General features: G+C 52.5%; 1 protein-coding gene across 1 annotated transcript in view; it reads right to left on the bottom strand.

Annotated features, from left to right (window-relative positions):
• Positions 1–14,116, bottom strand: part of LOC311240163 (cytoplasmic dynein 1 heavy chain 1) — a gene marked incomplete at both ends in the record, with an annotated part of 161,618 nt that overhangs the window by 38,073 nt on the left and 109,429 nt on the right. The window contains one exon of the mRNA XM_084328703.1: positions 8,774–8,901. Coding sequence (XP_084184829.1) covers positions 8,774–8,901 — 128 coding nt within the window. The remainder of the gene's footprint in view (positions 1–8,773; positions 8,902–14,116) is intronic.

Here is a 14,116-nt window from a genome sequence, read left to right as displayed (position 1 = left end):
TGGATCGAGGATACCCTCGGCCAGACGGATACAGCCAGACTCTACCCCCCCCCCCCTTCTCCAGTTGTCTTACAAGCGACCGGAATCCCCCCTAGTGTATCCAGTTCTATAATCATTAAAGTATCATTGCTATTATTCCTTAAATATTCCAGGTTGTATATTTACCGCCTGCGCCACCAGAGATTGGACGTTCTCTATTGATATACCAACGAATACTCATTTGCCATAAAAGTGCATCCTATTTCAAATCATAAATGTAATTAAGTGATTGCTCTACATACCTTTTGCTATGTATTAATTATTATTAAACGCAGACTTTCGACTTGGTACATTTGTGTTGGATCGTTTCATCTACGTGGGAGTGTTTACCATAATTATTTATGCCTAGTACTGGGTGGCCAGAGTCTAAAGTACAAGAGGTAGTGGTAGTAAGTATCATATCTAACAATACAGTCAGGGAATTGTACCCCTCAGTTACAATTGGTCCTTCGAGCCGGATGGGTAATTAGTGTAATATTAATATAGTGTTATTAATATTGAAATGGCCTATGATGAACACTCCACGAAACGATCCTCCTAACCAACACCCGCAGCGCGAACGACGGCTCCCTCAGTACTTAGAGGCTTACGCTGTCAGTCAACAACCTAGTCTTCTACTAACAGTAAACGCGGTAAAACTAGAAAGTAAAAGTATGTCTAACCCCAACGCCCAGACTACCCCGACCATAGAGGCCCCTACGGGTTCTAATGTAACTGACCAAGCTCACGGTGGGGACCAGTGGGAACCAGACATGACTTCACACCCCGCCAGTACTGAAGAAGTAGTCCCCGATGAGTCCCGGGAGGAATACAACGCTACCGAGAGAGAACTCGGCACGGAAGAAGACGGGGAGAGCACCGTGGAGATAGAGCTCCAAGGCTCCGCAAGGAGTACCCCGAGGGAAGGCTCCCCTATACAACCGCCTTCTCCCAGCGAGGCAGAGAGGACCCTACAGCAGGCCTTCCTCATCAGCCTGAACGCCGCTGCTGAACGCGACCGACTGCAGATCCAGCAGCGGAGCGAAGAAGAGCATATACGTCTAGAAATAAGACGCATTCAGATGGAAGAGAATGTGGCCCGAGACCGAGCAGACAACCAGCGAGCAGCTGCTGGTGCTCTACGGGACGCAGAGCGCGACAGACAGCAAGCGCAACTAATAGAACAGCTGATCAGACGGACAACACCCTCTCCCTCCGCCAGAGGCTCCAGGAACTCGTCTAGACACACCTCCAGGGCGGCATCCCCTAGCCGAGTAAACAACCCTGAACTTGACCAACAGACGAGGTCTATACCCCCCACAGACCACCTCCCCCCACCGGTCCAAGCGAGACCTAGCAACCGGGAAGGAGCAGCATATCCTGTGGAGAGGCTAAACCAGAGACTACAAGCACTGGATGACCTAACTGAAGACGAAGAGGAAGAGGAGGAGAACCACGCCCGACGACAGCACAGTACTCTACCGGACCAGGAGGTCCGGTACAGCCCAGGCTATACTCCCGCGGAGCTGCGCTACAGACCCCCGACTCTATACACGGGTGAGCACGACGCACGACCCGCACCGAGGAACAGCACCTGGACAAGCGGGCCATGGTACACTGCCGGTACCAGCCCATACCAAGGAGCGGGAGGAGACTCGCCTAGGAGGCCTCTCCCCCAACGCTCGCCGATGTATCCACAGTCAGCGTCATACATTGGCACGCCTATGGTACCCGACTTCACCCAAGAGAACCGGGCCCAGTATACAGAACTCCGCATGTGTCTGGAGACCATGTTGGTGGATGTATTGGATGAACGCCATAAATACGCCATCCTACTGAAGCACTTAAAGGTACCCCGCGCACATAATATAGCGCTCGCCTACGCGACCTCCACCACCCCATACACAGCAGCGCTGGTAGCATTGGACCAGAGGTATGGGCGCATATGGGATTACGTGATCCAGGAGATCCGACACATCGACCGCTTACCCCCAGCAATAGACAATCGAGCACTGGACGACCTGTCCATCAGAGTGCAGTCCCTGGTAGGGATGTTGGGAGCGCAGAGAGAGAAGGGGAGGCATGAACTTTACGCCAACTCAAATGTGGAAAGGATCTTGGAGAAGCTGCCGCCCGCTCGACAGGAGCGTTTTAGGCGGCAGAGAGACCACCGAGACCCGAATGGCCCCGAACCGAACCTCCTCGATCTAGCAGACTTCCTGGCGAGAGAAGTCAGCAGCCTACGGCCAGATACATTCGGACGGAGCACCCCTGGCTCCAGAGAAGGAACCAGACGACTAAATGATGGAAGAAGATCGGTGACTGTGATGCACCAATCGGAGTCAGTACCGAGCAGCAGGAGCCACAGTACCCCCTCCAGAACGGAGAAGTGGAAGATAGTGTGCCCCTACTGTGAGAAAGAACACTGGCTAGCGCAATGTGACTCCTTCCCCAAGCTGAACGCGGAGGAAGCAAGTCAATGGATAAAGTCCAACAAGCGCTGTTTTCGCTGTGCGCGCTCACACATGGCAGCCGAATGCCGCTTAAAGAAAGGGTGCACCAAGTGCGATGGAGCCCATCTGGACATACTTCACGACAGTAACAGACGGCGCCCTTCACCCGCACCATCCAGCAGCAAAGCGAGCGTCATGTACATCGATCCCGCCAGCAGCAGTGGAGCCCGAGTACTCCTAAAAGTAGTGCGTGTGACACTAAGCTACCAGAATAAAGTCCTGGACACTTACGCCGTCCTCGATGACGGGTCAGAGAAGACCCTTCTGCTCGCCTCCGCTGCGGCCCAGCTAGGGCTGCGGGGAAGCGAAACCCAAATGACAATTCGGACAATAAGACGAGATTTGAAGACGATAAAGGGCGAGAATGTCTCATTCTCTATCGCAGCAAGCGGCCAGCCTGAGCGACGGTACCAGATTACAGACGCTTTCACCAGCCAAGAAATAGGACTGTCGCGGTACACATACCCCGTCGCCAAGCTGATGGAGAAATATGCACATCTGCGCAAGTTACCGATCCCGCTCATAGACAATGCTATGCCGACCCTGTTGATAGGCTCCGACCATGCAGACCTCATTGTCCCGATAGACCGGGTTCATACCGGACCCCGAGGCTGTCCTGCAGCAGTCGAGACCCGTTTGGGATGGACTCTCCAAGGCCCGCTCGCCAAATCTCTCAACCGAAGTACAGCCACTAGATGTCTCCACTCCCGAGTCACAGAGGGAGAAACCGCACTCCTGCAACACGTAGAGCGGCTATGGACCTTGGAACAAATGCCCTTTAAGAACGGAAAGAAAGACATTCGCTCTAAAGATGACATTTACGCCATTCACCTCCTCGAGACAGGGACCAAGAGAGTCCCGGTCAACGGCGTGTTGAGATACGCCACGCCACTCCTGCGGCGAGAAGGAATGCCTACTTTCCACGCCAAGACAGACGCCACAGAACGGTACCTGCTGAACACGGAGCGGCGCTTAGCCAAGAACCCCGCCCAAGAGAGTGTATACCGCGCCGAGATTGAGAAGCTCATCACAGCGGGACACGTCACAAAGATGGACATTAAAGAGGCTGACCAGACCATTGAATCGTGGTACGTGCCTCACCACAAGGTCCATCACAACGGTAAAGACCGCATAGTATTTAACTGCAGCTACCAGATCGGATCCCAAAATCTGAATAAAGAGTTACTGCCCGGTCCCACACTCGGCCCCTCCCTACTCGGCGTTCTACTCCGCTTCCGCCAGGAAAAGGTGGCCATCAGCGGGGACATTAAAGGAATGTTCCTGCAGGTGAGATTAGTAGAGGAGGACAAGCCCCTGTTACGGTTCCTATGGAGAGAGAAGCCAGGAGATGAGCACCCAGCCATCTACCAATGGGAAGTCCTCCCCTTCGGAACGACGTGCAGCCCCTGCTGTGCTACATTTGCACTACAGAAACATGTAGCAGAGGACCCAGCAGCGGACGAAGAGGTCCGACACAGCGTAAAGAACAGCTTCTACGTAGACAACTGTCTACAAAGCCTTTCAACCCAGGAAGAAGCCGAGGCTCTCCTGATTAAACTCCGCGCCTCATTGATCAAAGGCGGCTTTGATCTCAGGCAGTGGGCCAGCAGCGATCCGCAAGTACTGCGCAGCCTCTCCTCCGAGGACAAGGCAGCCAGCAGCGAGACCTGGATGGCTACAATCCCGGGAGAAGCCCAGGAGATGACCCTGGGATTGGTGTGGCGATTCAAAACAGATTCGCTTCACTACAGACACAAGCCCCTGACTACGGAGCAGGGAAGGCCGGCGGCGGCGCCGACCACCAGACGGAGTGTGTACACAACACTCGCCCGACAATATGACCCGCTAGGATGTATTCTACCGTACACCACCAGGGCAAAAATGATTATACGAGCATTGTGGGACAAGGACCAGGGCTGGGACGACCCCATTCCCGCACACCTTGCATCCACCTGGAGAGAGTGGGAGATGGAGCTCCACTCACTCCCTGGCGTTAACATGCGCCGAAGCTACTTCCCACCCACGGTGAGGCCAGAGACATGTAAAATGGACTTATACGTCTTCAGTGACGCCTCAGAGGTCGCATACGGATCAGTAGCCTACTTGCGGGCCCAAGAAGAGGGGGGAGAGATCTACACAGCATTTGTCCTCGCCCGCTCGAGAATAGCCCCACGCAAGCAACAATCTATCCCACGTCTAGAGCTCTGCGCAGCCCTAGCCGGAGCGCACCTAGCCACGCTCATCCAACGTGAGCTCACCATACCGGTGTCTAGAACAATCCTGTGGTCAGATTCCACGACAGTACTCGCCTGGATCAAATCGGACTCATGCAAGTACATAGTCTTCGTGGGAGTCAGAGTCACCGAGATTCAAGACTTAACCGAAGAGTTAACCGGAGAAACAGAGTGGCGCTACATTGATACAAAACAGAACCCAGCTGACGTCATCACCCGGGGAATGCCCCTAGATGACCTCACCCGTCGCAATGTCTACAGTGACGGCCCAGCATTCCTAAAGCTCCCGGAAGGAGAGTGGCCCACGCCTATCCCGAGGGAAGCCAGTCAAGAGGAGGCTGAGAATAAGAAACCTATGTTCTGTGGATTGAGCACTGTTATCTCCGCAGACCCCAACATAGATGATTGCACTACCATAGAGAGTGCACAACAAAGGACATTCCTACTGCACTACCTACCGTCTCTACAGACCCGCCAGAAGTGGGTAAAGGAGAGAGACAATTTGACAGAAGGAACAGTCGTCATGATTATTGATCAATCACTGCCCAGAGCTATGTGGCCGGCCGGCCGCGTAAGCAAAGTGATCACCGGTGCCGATGGCAAGGTCCGAGCAGCTGAAGTGCTTGTCCAGGGTCGCACTTACACCCGTCCCGTGGCGAGGCTCATAGAACTGCCCCGACTCCCAGACACAATCGATGATGACCATGACCCTATAACCTTATGACTTTGTGAAGTTGACTGACCCCTACAGCAAACCCTTATGTGTAAATAGACAACGCGATTAATCTGTCTCTGCTTAACTGATTAGGTCTGGGACCAATCAGGGGGTGGCTGTTGTGAAGGGCCAGATTAAACCGAATATATATATTTATTTATATATATATATTTAATTGTATTTGTATATTCTCTAATATTCCCTGATATCCCTTGTATATTCCTTGTACAATATGCATTGAATATCCATTCTAGCCTACTGAACATCCCATAATAGTCTCCATTCTACTATTGGTCGAGACCTTGGTGCCAGGCTGCCATACCCCCCAGACCCAGTTCAAACGTACCGCTCAACATGTACGAACAAGTCCTAGTTCCGCGTAGGAATCTGGCTACCGCACCACTAATGGTACTATTTGTTCATAGTGCGTATATATACTGCGCTACTAAAGTAGGACTTTCTTTTAGTCCAGTTTCTTACCCTCCAATAGAGTGACAGACGTAAAGCCTCCCCGCGACGCCACGTGTGGGAGTAAGGCCAAGTTCGGCCTACCATCGGTATTGAGACATCGTGTATATTAATATTTGAATAGTCATATTTGGCACTATATCGTCGAGTTGGACGTAGTCTATTAAGCTAATAATAGTCTATTCATATGTAGTGCTTCGTGCGGTGAGAATACTATCGTAGTCAGCACCCCCATCGTTTCGGGTAGAACTGGCTGCTTATCCAGGGTGGCCGACCCCATGTGAGGCTGCACCCGAGGAGCCCCAGAGCCGACGAGCGAGTGGACCTGCATACCGGATTATTCTACCGACGACAGCCCGCCTTCCCAGGCACGGATTATGCTTTGTATACAGTGATTATTCTATGGATAAAGACCAACACTGCCGTGTGTTGGAAACCCCCCCCCCCGGAGAGGACGACAGGTGAGGAGACGCTCTACACGACGAGGTCGCTTCACGTCTCTCCATCGTGGACCGGAGGAAGCCGGCCCACAGAGAGTCCAACTGCTTTCATCTGTGGATCGAGGATCGCTGAGGCACCGAGCCGCACAACCGTGGGTTCTCCCAGGATACCCTCGGCCAGACGGATACAGCCAGACTCTACCCCCCCCCCCCCCCCTTCTCCAGTTGTCTTACAAGCGACCGGAATCCCCCCTAGTGTATCCAGTTCTATAATCATTAAAGTATCATTGCTATTATTCCTTAAATATTCCAGGTTGTATATTTACCGCCTGCGCCACCAGAGATTGGACGTTCTCTATTGATATACCAACGAATACTCATTTGCCATAAAAGTGCATCCTATTTCAAATCATAAATGTAATTAAGTGATTGCTCTACATACCTTTTGCTATGTATTAATTATTATTAAACGCAGACTTTCGACTTGGTACATTTGTGTTGGATCGTTTCATCTACGTGGGAGTGTTTACCATAATTATTTATGCCTAGTACTGGGTGGCCAGAGTCTAAAGTACAAGAGGTAGTGGTAGTAAGTATCATATCTAACAATACAGTCAGGGAATTGTACCCCTCAGTTACACACATATTCATACTAAAATACGGTCTAAAGTATAAGTATGTTTTTATCGTTTTCTCTAGCTTTCTCCAGAACGTGATTTATAGCCCTAAATGCATTATATTGATGATTGTATACAGTTTGATAGCAATCGGCGCAAGATAAGAAATTTCAAATGGACGTGCTTCTAGAAGTTACTACTTATCATCTGATGTTGACCGGATGGGGGGGGGTCGTTTATAATTCCGTGGCCAACGTTAGATGATTCATCTAGTGTGGGTGATATGATCATCAGAGCAGTTTATATCGAACATGTTAAAAAAAAACGCTGAATCTCACCGTAGCTTCCTCGGGCCGTTGGGCGATGAGCGTGGAGCAGAAATATTCCTATTATGGGATGTAGAAATATGCGATCCATCTCCAGGTTGTATAATAGTATATACGTCCAAATCATGTTGTTTATCGAGTTATTGGTAACGGATTGCTATCCATTGTGTCTAGCTTGAGTCCTGGGACTATTAGCGAGTGATCGGACCAAATTGGAATGAGCACCAGCTTCCGTTTCCTGTTTCCGGTTTGAGCGATCCGCCGATCGGCCACCAGATGGCGCTCTTGAACCGTTGGAGAGTTGAGAGGGGATCAACAGTAGATCTCAAGTCTCCGGGGGAGAAATATGATTGCGATCACAAATTTTTGAAATATTGATCTCAAAGACGTGGTACGGCGTCTTTGGCAGAATGAGCATGGCGGGGAATGACGTGGTAAGGCGTTTTTGGCGACCATAGTGTTAATTCATATTTCATTAATCGAGCCTCACGCTAGTGCAGCAACCTCTCTCTGAGCTCCATTGGGAAAATACCGCCCCCTATCGTCTCTCCCTGTGTAACTGCACCCCATTGGATTAGACTGATGGGGGGGGGGGTCCAGTTTCCTCATTTTACTTTTCCGGCAAGCCATCTGAAGGATCGAAGTGATTGCCGAGCCGGAAAACAGCGTGGAATACATATTTACAGTACCCAGCGCTGAATCAATAAACACGATCGATATTTGGAATGGCGATCAGGAATTGGAATAATCTTTTTGGAGAACATCTGATCTGAGGTAAGGAATCTATTTGACCAGTCTTAGGATAATCGGATCTGTTTTCACAGAGATATCAGCGTTTGCCCCATGTGTGTGTGTGTGTGTGTGTGTGTGCGCGCTGATCAGGAAATGAGAGAATAGATTTTTCAGCTCGCTTCTCTAGCGTGCATAAGTACACATATACTATCGATAATCTAGCGTTTATTTGAAAACGATTAATAAATAGGCAGAAAAATGACAACGTTTTTTGTGTATTCCAGAATATTCCAGTAAATGCCTTTTATCACGGAATCTTTATATTTTCCTGAAACTATCAAGAAAACGAGGGCTTTTCAAAATGCTATAAAACGGAAATGAACCGATTAAAAAACAATCCGTTTTGACAATGTTGACTGCAAACAAGTCATTGATAAGCGACGGGCAGATTACACACACGCCATAATTTAATACATAGATTATGCGTTCACAACGCTATCATTGAAGTGGGTGCTGGCATTCAACCATGTTTTACCATGTTAACCAGTGGCACTGATAGTGTTAAGGTTTTGGATTGTTCCCTCGGAATTCTATCTTGGAATTCTAGAATTCCATAGCTTTCTCAATGGCCACTAGCCACTGTTACCGTGTACACCTGGAAGGGGTAGAAATAATATAAATAAAACCAGCGGCGGACAGGACACACTGACCTGTTGAACCTCTTCAGCATGATGGCGTTCTCGGTGCAGAGGTCGTCAGCAGGGAGGGAGCTGGCCTGCCAGCGGAGCCTCTCGTCTGCGTTGGACAGGTACTCCGTCCTGGCGATGTCCGTGCGGAACTAAGGAAGACAATCGAGCGAGAGGCTGTTAGACAGGAGACAATGCTGAAGGAGCTCCAGCATCACATTAACCCTTTCACTACCACACTACAGACGGTTAACCCTTTCGCAGTGTGGTAGTGAAAGGGTTAAAAACACAGGAAATGTGAGGTTTTGCCCGCTGCTCACTACCTTTTCTCTGTCTTCTTTAGGCCTACTGTTAGGAATTCCCTATTCTCTGTCTTCTTTAAGCCTACTGTTAGGAATTCCCTACTCACTCTCTCTAGCCCCCACCCTCTCGTTCCTTACCCTTAGTGGCCACACCTGTTTGATATTCTATTATCTCTCGCACCTGTGGTGGCAGGCTAATTAGTCCCCCTGTGGGCTTTAAATACCAGGGCGCTTCCCCTCGTTTTGGCGTGGGGTCGTGTTGTATACTTGCCGAGTCATATTCTTTAAACATCTAGACTCTTTCGGGAGATCCTCTGTCTGCCTATGCTGTTCCATTCTCCGGCGTCGAGATGTTTGCTCCAGCCTTCGCCTGCTGTCGCCGTTGCCTGAGAGTGGGACTGGTCTGCGCTCCCTAGACTTCCACGGGAGGCATCCCAGTCATCCACTTCAGACCCCCCGCGCAGCTGTCGTCCTGACGCACATCCAGACCAGCGCAGACGCTCTCCAGTCCACAGCGCGCAACGCGCATCTTCCAAGGACGCTCGAGCTTGGCACGCTCTCCAGACCAGCGCGCAACGCGCATCTTCCAGACCTTCGAGCTTGGCACGCTCCTCCGTACCAGCGCGCAACGCGCATCTTCCAAGGACGCTCGAGCTTGGCACGCTCTCCAGACCAGCGCGCAACGCGCATCTTCCAGACCTTCGAGCTTGGCACGCTCCTCCGTACCAGCGCGCAACGCGCATCTTCCAAGGACGCTCGAGCTTGGCACGCTCTCCAGACCAGCGCGCAACGCGCATCTTCCAGACCTTCGAGCTTGGCACGCTCCTCCGTACCAGCGCACTGACGCGCATCTTCCGGACCTTCGAGCTTGGCACGCTCCTCCGTACCGGCGCACAGACGCGCATCTTCCAGACCTTCGTGCTTGGCACACTCCTCCTGGCAGACGCACCCCGATGCGTCTCTCTGTTCCGACGCGCACACCGGGGTGTGGCGCGCCACTCTGTTCCTCGGCTCCGACAGTGGCTACCCGGTGGACGACATCCTCGTCACCGCCACTGTTCCAGCTCCCTGTTCCGACGCGCACACCAAGGTGTGGCGCGCACTCTGTTCCTCGGCTCCGACAGTGGCTACCCGGTGGACGACATCCTCGTCACCGCCACTGTTCCAGCTCCCTGTTCCGACGCGCACACCAAGGTGTGGCGCGCACTCTGTTCCTCGGCTCCGACAGTGGCTACCCGGTGGACGACATCCTCGCCACCGCCACTGCTCCAGCTCCCTGTTCCGACGCGCACACCAAGGTGTGGCGCGCACCCTGTTCCTCGGCTCCGACAGCGGCTACCCGGTGGACGATGCCCTCGTCACCGCCACTGTTCCAGCACTCTGTTCCTCGGCTCCGACAGCGGCTACCCGGTGGACGATGCCCTCGTCACCGCCACTGTTCCAGCACTCTGTTCCTCGGCTCGGACAGCCAGCCACCCGGTGGCGATGCCCTCGCCCCGCTGCTGTCCCTGTTACCTTTACGCATACGCCTGGGTGAGTTTTGATTGTGATGTCACTCACTCAGCGTAGTGCCCTTGCCCCCGTTCCCGCTGCTGTTCCTGTACCTTTACGCATACGCCTGGGTGAGTTTTGATTGTGATGTCACTCACTCAGCGTAGTGCCCTTGCCCCCGTTCCCGCTGCTGTTCCTGTACCTTTACGCATACGCCTGGGTGAGTTTTGATTGTGATGTCACTCACTCAGCGTAGTGCCCTTGCCCCCGTACCCGTTGCTGTCCCTGTACCTTTACGCATACGCCTGGGTGAGTTTTGATTGTGATGTCACTCTCCCAGCGTATTGCCTCTGTTAGTTAGTTTGGACATTTCATCTCCCAGCGTATTGCCTCTGTTAGTTAGTTTGGACATTTCATCTCCCAGCGTATTGCCTCTGTTAGTTAGTTTGGACATTTCATCTCCCAGCGTAATGCCTCTGTTTTTGGTTCTCACTTAGAATAGTATTTTTGGACTTTACATCTCCCCCTGTGTGTTTGTCACACGAAGATATTATTACTTTGTTCACTTTGTTATTTGGACTGTTCTGCACCTGCTCTGTTATTTCCCTTTTGTGCATTAACTATCTCCTCTGTCCTGCAGAGCGGCCCAGATGATTTCCACCAGTCCTCCCAGTTCCTCCCTGTTTCCCAGCCCGCCTCCGCGGGCCTCAGTCCCCTCTGTTCCCTAGTTCTCCCCTTCTAGTTCCACCTAGTTCCTGTTCCCTAGTTCTCCCCTTTCTAGTTCCACCTAGTTCCTGTTCCCTAGTTCTCCCCTTTCTAGTTCCACCTAGTTCCTGTTCCCTAGTTCTCCCCTTCTAGTTCCACCTAGTTCCTGTTCCCTAGTTCTCCCCTTTCTAGTTCCACCTAGTTCCAGGTCCCAAGTTCTCCCCTTCTAGTTCCACCTAGTTCCTTGTCCTTAGTTCCCCAAGTCCCCGTTTCTCCTGTTTTCCCTAGCTCTCCTAGTCCCTAGTCCTCTCTCCCTAGTTCTCCTTGTCCCTGGTTTTCCTAGTCTCTAGTTCCTCTGTCCCAAGGCGTTCCCTTAACCTTCCCTTAGGCGTTCCCTAACTTTCCCTTAGTGTTCCCTTTTCCTGCCCGCCTCTTAAAGGCACCTTTCCTTCCCCTCATTTTATATTCCTGTGTTTGTGATTCTCCCTTAAAGGGACAGTGCCCTTTTCCCTGTATTTCCCTGTTGTTCAATAAATATCTGTTTCTTGGCAAACCATCATACCTGTCTTGTGTTGTGCGATTGGGGTCGGTTACAAACCATAACAGTACGACCCCACCAAATCGACGACCCCAGCCAGCACAGACGGTGTATGTTGAGTTTGCCTTTTTTTTTCTTGTTCCCTCTAGCTCCCCTGTTAGCCCTGTTAGCTCCCCTGTTAGCTTGTTAGTCTCCCCTCTAGCTCCCCTGTTAGCCCCGTTTAGCTTCCCTGTTAGTCCTGTTTAGCTCCCTTGTTGGCCTGTTACTCCCCTGTTTAGCTTGTTAGTCTCCCCGGTTAGCTCCCCTGTTTGCTTCCCGTTTTGCCCTGTTTGATCCCCCTGTAGCTAGCCAGGCCCAAGCAGCTAACCCGGTCCCTCTGCATGGCCTCCACCTTTTTGTGTAGTTTATCCCACTGCTAGGACTGCCCTTTCAGCTAGCAAGGTCAGTTTTTCTCACACAGCTAGGACTGTCCTTCCAGCTAGCTTGTGCTCTCATGCTGGTCCAGCCCTGTCTGCCAGCCTAGCTCCGGCAGCTAGCGCAGCCTCTATGTTGATGTAGCGGTACAGCTAGCATAGGCCCTGTAGCTATCAGTGCCCTGGCAGCTACCCTTTCCCTCTGCTAGCCTGGCTCCGGCAGCTTGCGCAGCCTCTATGTTGATGTAGCAGTACAGCTAGCATAGGCCCTGTAGCTATCAGTGCCCTGGCAGCTAACCTTCCCTCTGCTAGCCCTTTCCCGGTGCTTCCATGGTTACCCCTTTGCTACCCTGCTTGCCCCTCAGTTCTCTAGACCCAGTTCCTCTAGACCAGTTCTCTAGACCAGTTCTCTAAACCAGTTCTCTAGACCAGTTCTCTAGCCCGGTTCTCTAGCCCAGTTCTCTAGACCAGTTCTCTAGACCAGTTCTCTAGACCAGTTCCTCTAGACTAGTTCTCTAGACCCAGTTCCTCTAGACCAGTTCCTCTAGACCAGTTCCCCCAGTTGCCCCTCTGCTACCCTAGTTACCCCTCGGCGACCCTGTTTCTTTTGCTAGCCCCACTCTTGTGGTGGCTTCCCCTGCTGGCTTGGCCAGTACCTCTTGTTTTGCCCCCTGCCACTCTGTCTGTATTTGTTTTGGGTCGCCGGGTGGCTCCCGTTGGAGGGGGGGATACTGTGAGGTTTTGCCCGCTGCTCACTACCTTTTCTCTGTCTTCTTTAGGCCTACTGTTAGGAATTCCCTATTCTCTGTCTTCTTTAAGCCTACTGTTAGGAATTCCCTACTCACTCTCTCTAGCCCCCACCCTCTCGTTCCTTACCCTTAGTGGCCACACCTGTTTGATATTCTATTATCTCTCGCACCTGTGGTGGCAGGCTAATTAGTCCCCCTGTGGGCTTTAAATACCAGGGCGCTTCCCCTCGTTTTGGCGTGGGGTCGTGTTGTATACTTGCCGAGTCATATTCTTTAAACATCTAGACTCTTTCGGGAGATCCTCTGTCTGCCTATGCTGTTCCATTCTCCGGCGTCGAGATGTTTGCTCCAGCCTTCGCCTGCTGTCGCCGTTGCCTGAGAGTGGGACTGGTCTGCGCTCCCTAGACTTCCACGGGAGGCATCCCAGTCATCCACTTCAGACCCCCCGCGCAGCTGTCGTCCTGACGCACATCCAGACCAGCGCAGACGCTCTCCAGTCCACAGCGCGCAACGCGCATCTTCCAAGGACGCTCGAGCTTGGCACGCTCTCCAGACCAGCGCGCAACGCGCATCTTCCAGACCTTCGAGCTTGGCACGCTCCTCCGTACCAGCGCGCAACGCGCATCTTCCAAGGACGCTCGAGCTTGGCACGCTCTCCAGACCAGCGCGCAACGCGCATCTTCCAGACCTTCGAGCTTGGCACGCTCCTCCGTACCAGCGCGCAACGCGCATCTTCCAAGGACGCTCGAGCTTGGCACGCTCTCCAGACCAGCGCGCAACGCGCATCTTCCAGACCTTCGAGCTTGGCACGCTCCTCCGTACCAGCGCACTGACGCGCATCTTCCGGACCTTCGAGCTTGGCACGCTCCTCCGTACCGGCGCACAGACGCGCATCTTCCAGACCTTCGTGCTTGGCACACTCCTCCTGGCAGACGCACCCCGATGCGTCTCTCTGTTCCGACGCGCACACCGGGGTGTGGCGCGCCACTCTGTTCCTCGGCTCCGACAGTGGCTACCCGGTGGACGACATCCTCGTCACCGCCACTGTTCCAGCTCCCTGTTCCGACGCGCACACCAAGGTGTGGCGTGCACTCTGTTCCTCGGCTCCGACAGTGGCTACCCGGTGGACGACATCCTCGTCACCGCCACTGTTCCAGCTCCCTGTTCCG

Source organism: Notolepis coatsorum (genome assembly GCF_963971535.1).
Source record: "Notolepis coatsorum genome assembly, chromosome: 14".
NCBI lineage: Eukaryota > Metazoa > Chordata > Actinopteri > Aulopiformes > Paralepididae > Notolepis > Notolepis coatsorum.
The sequence above is the reverse complement of the archived record's forward strand: the minus strand, read 5'-3'. Positions and strand labels throughout refer to the sequence as shown.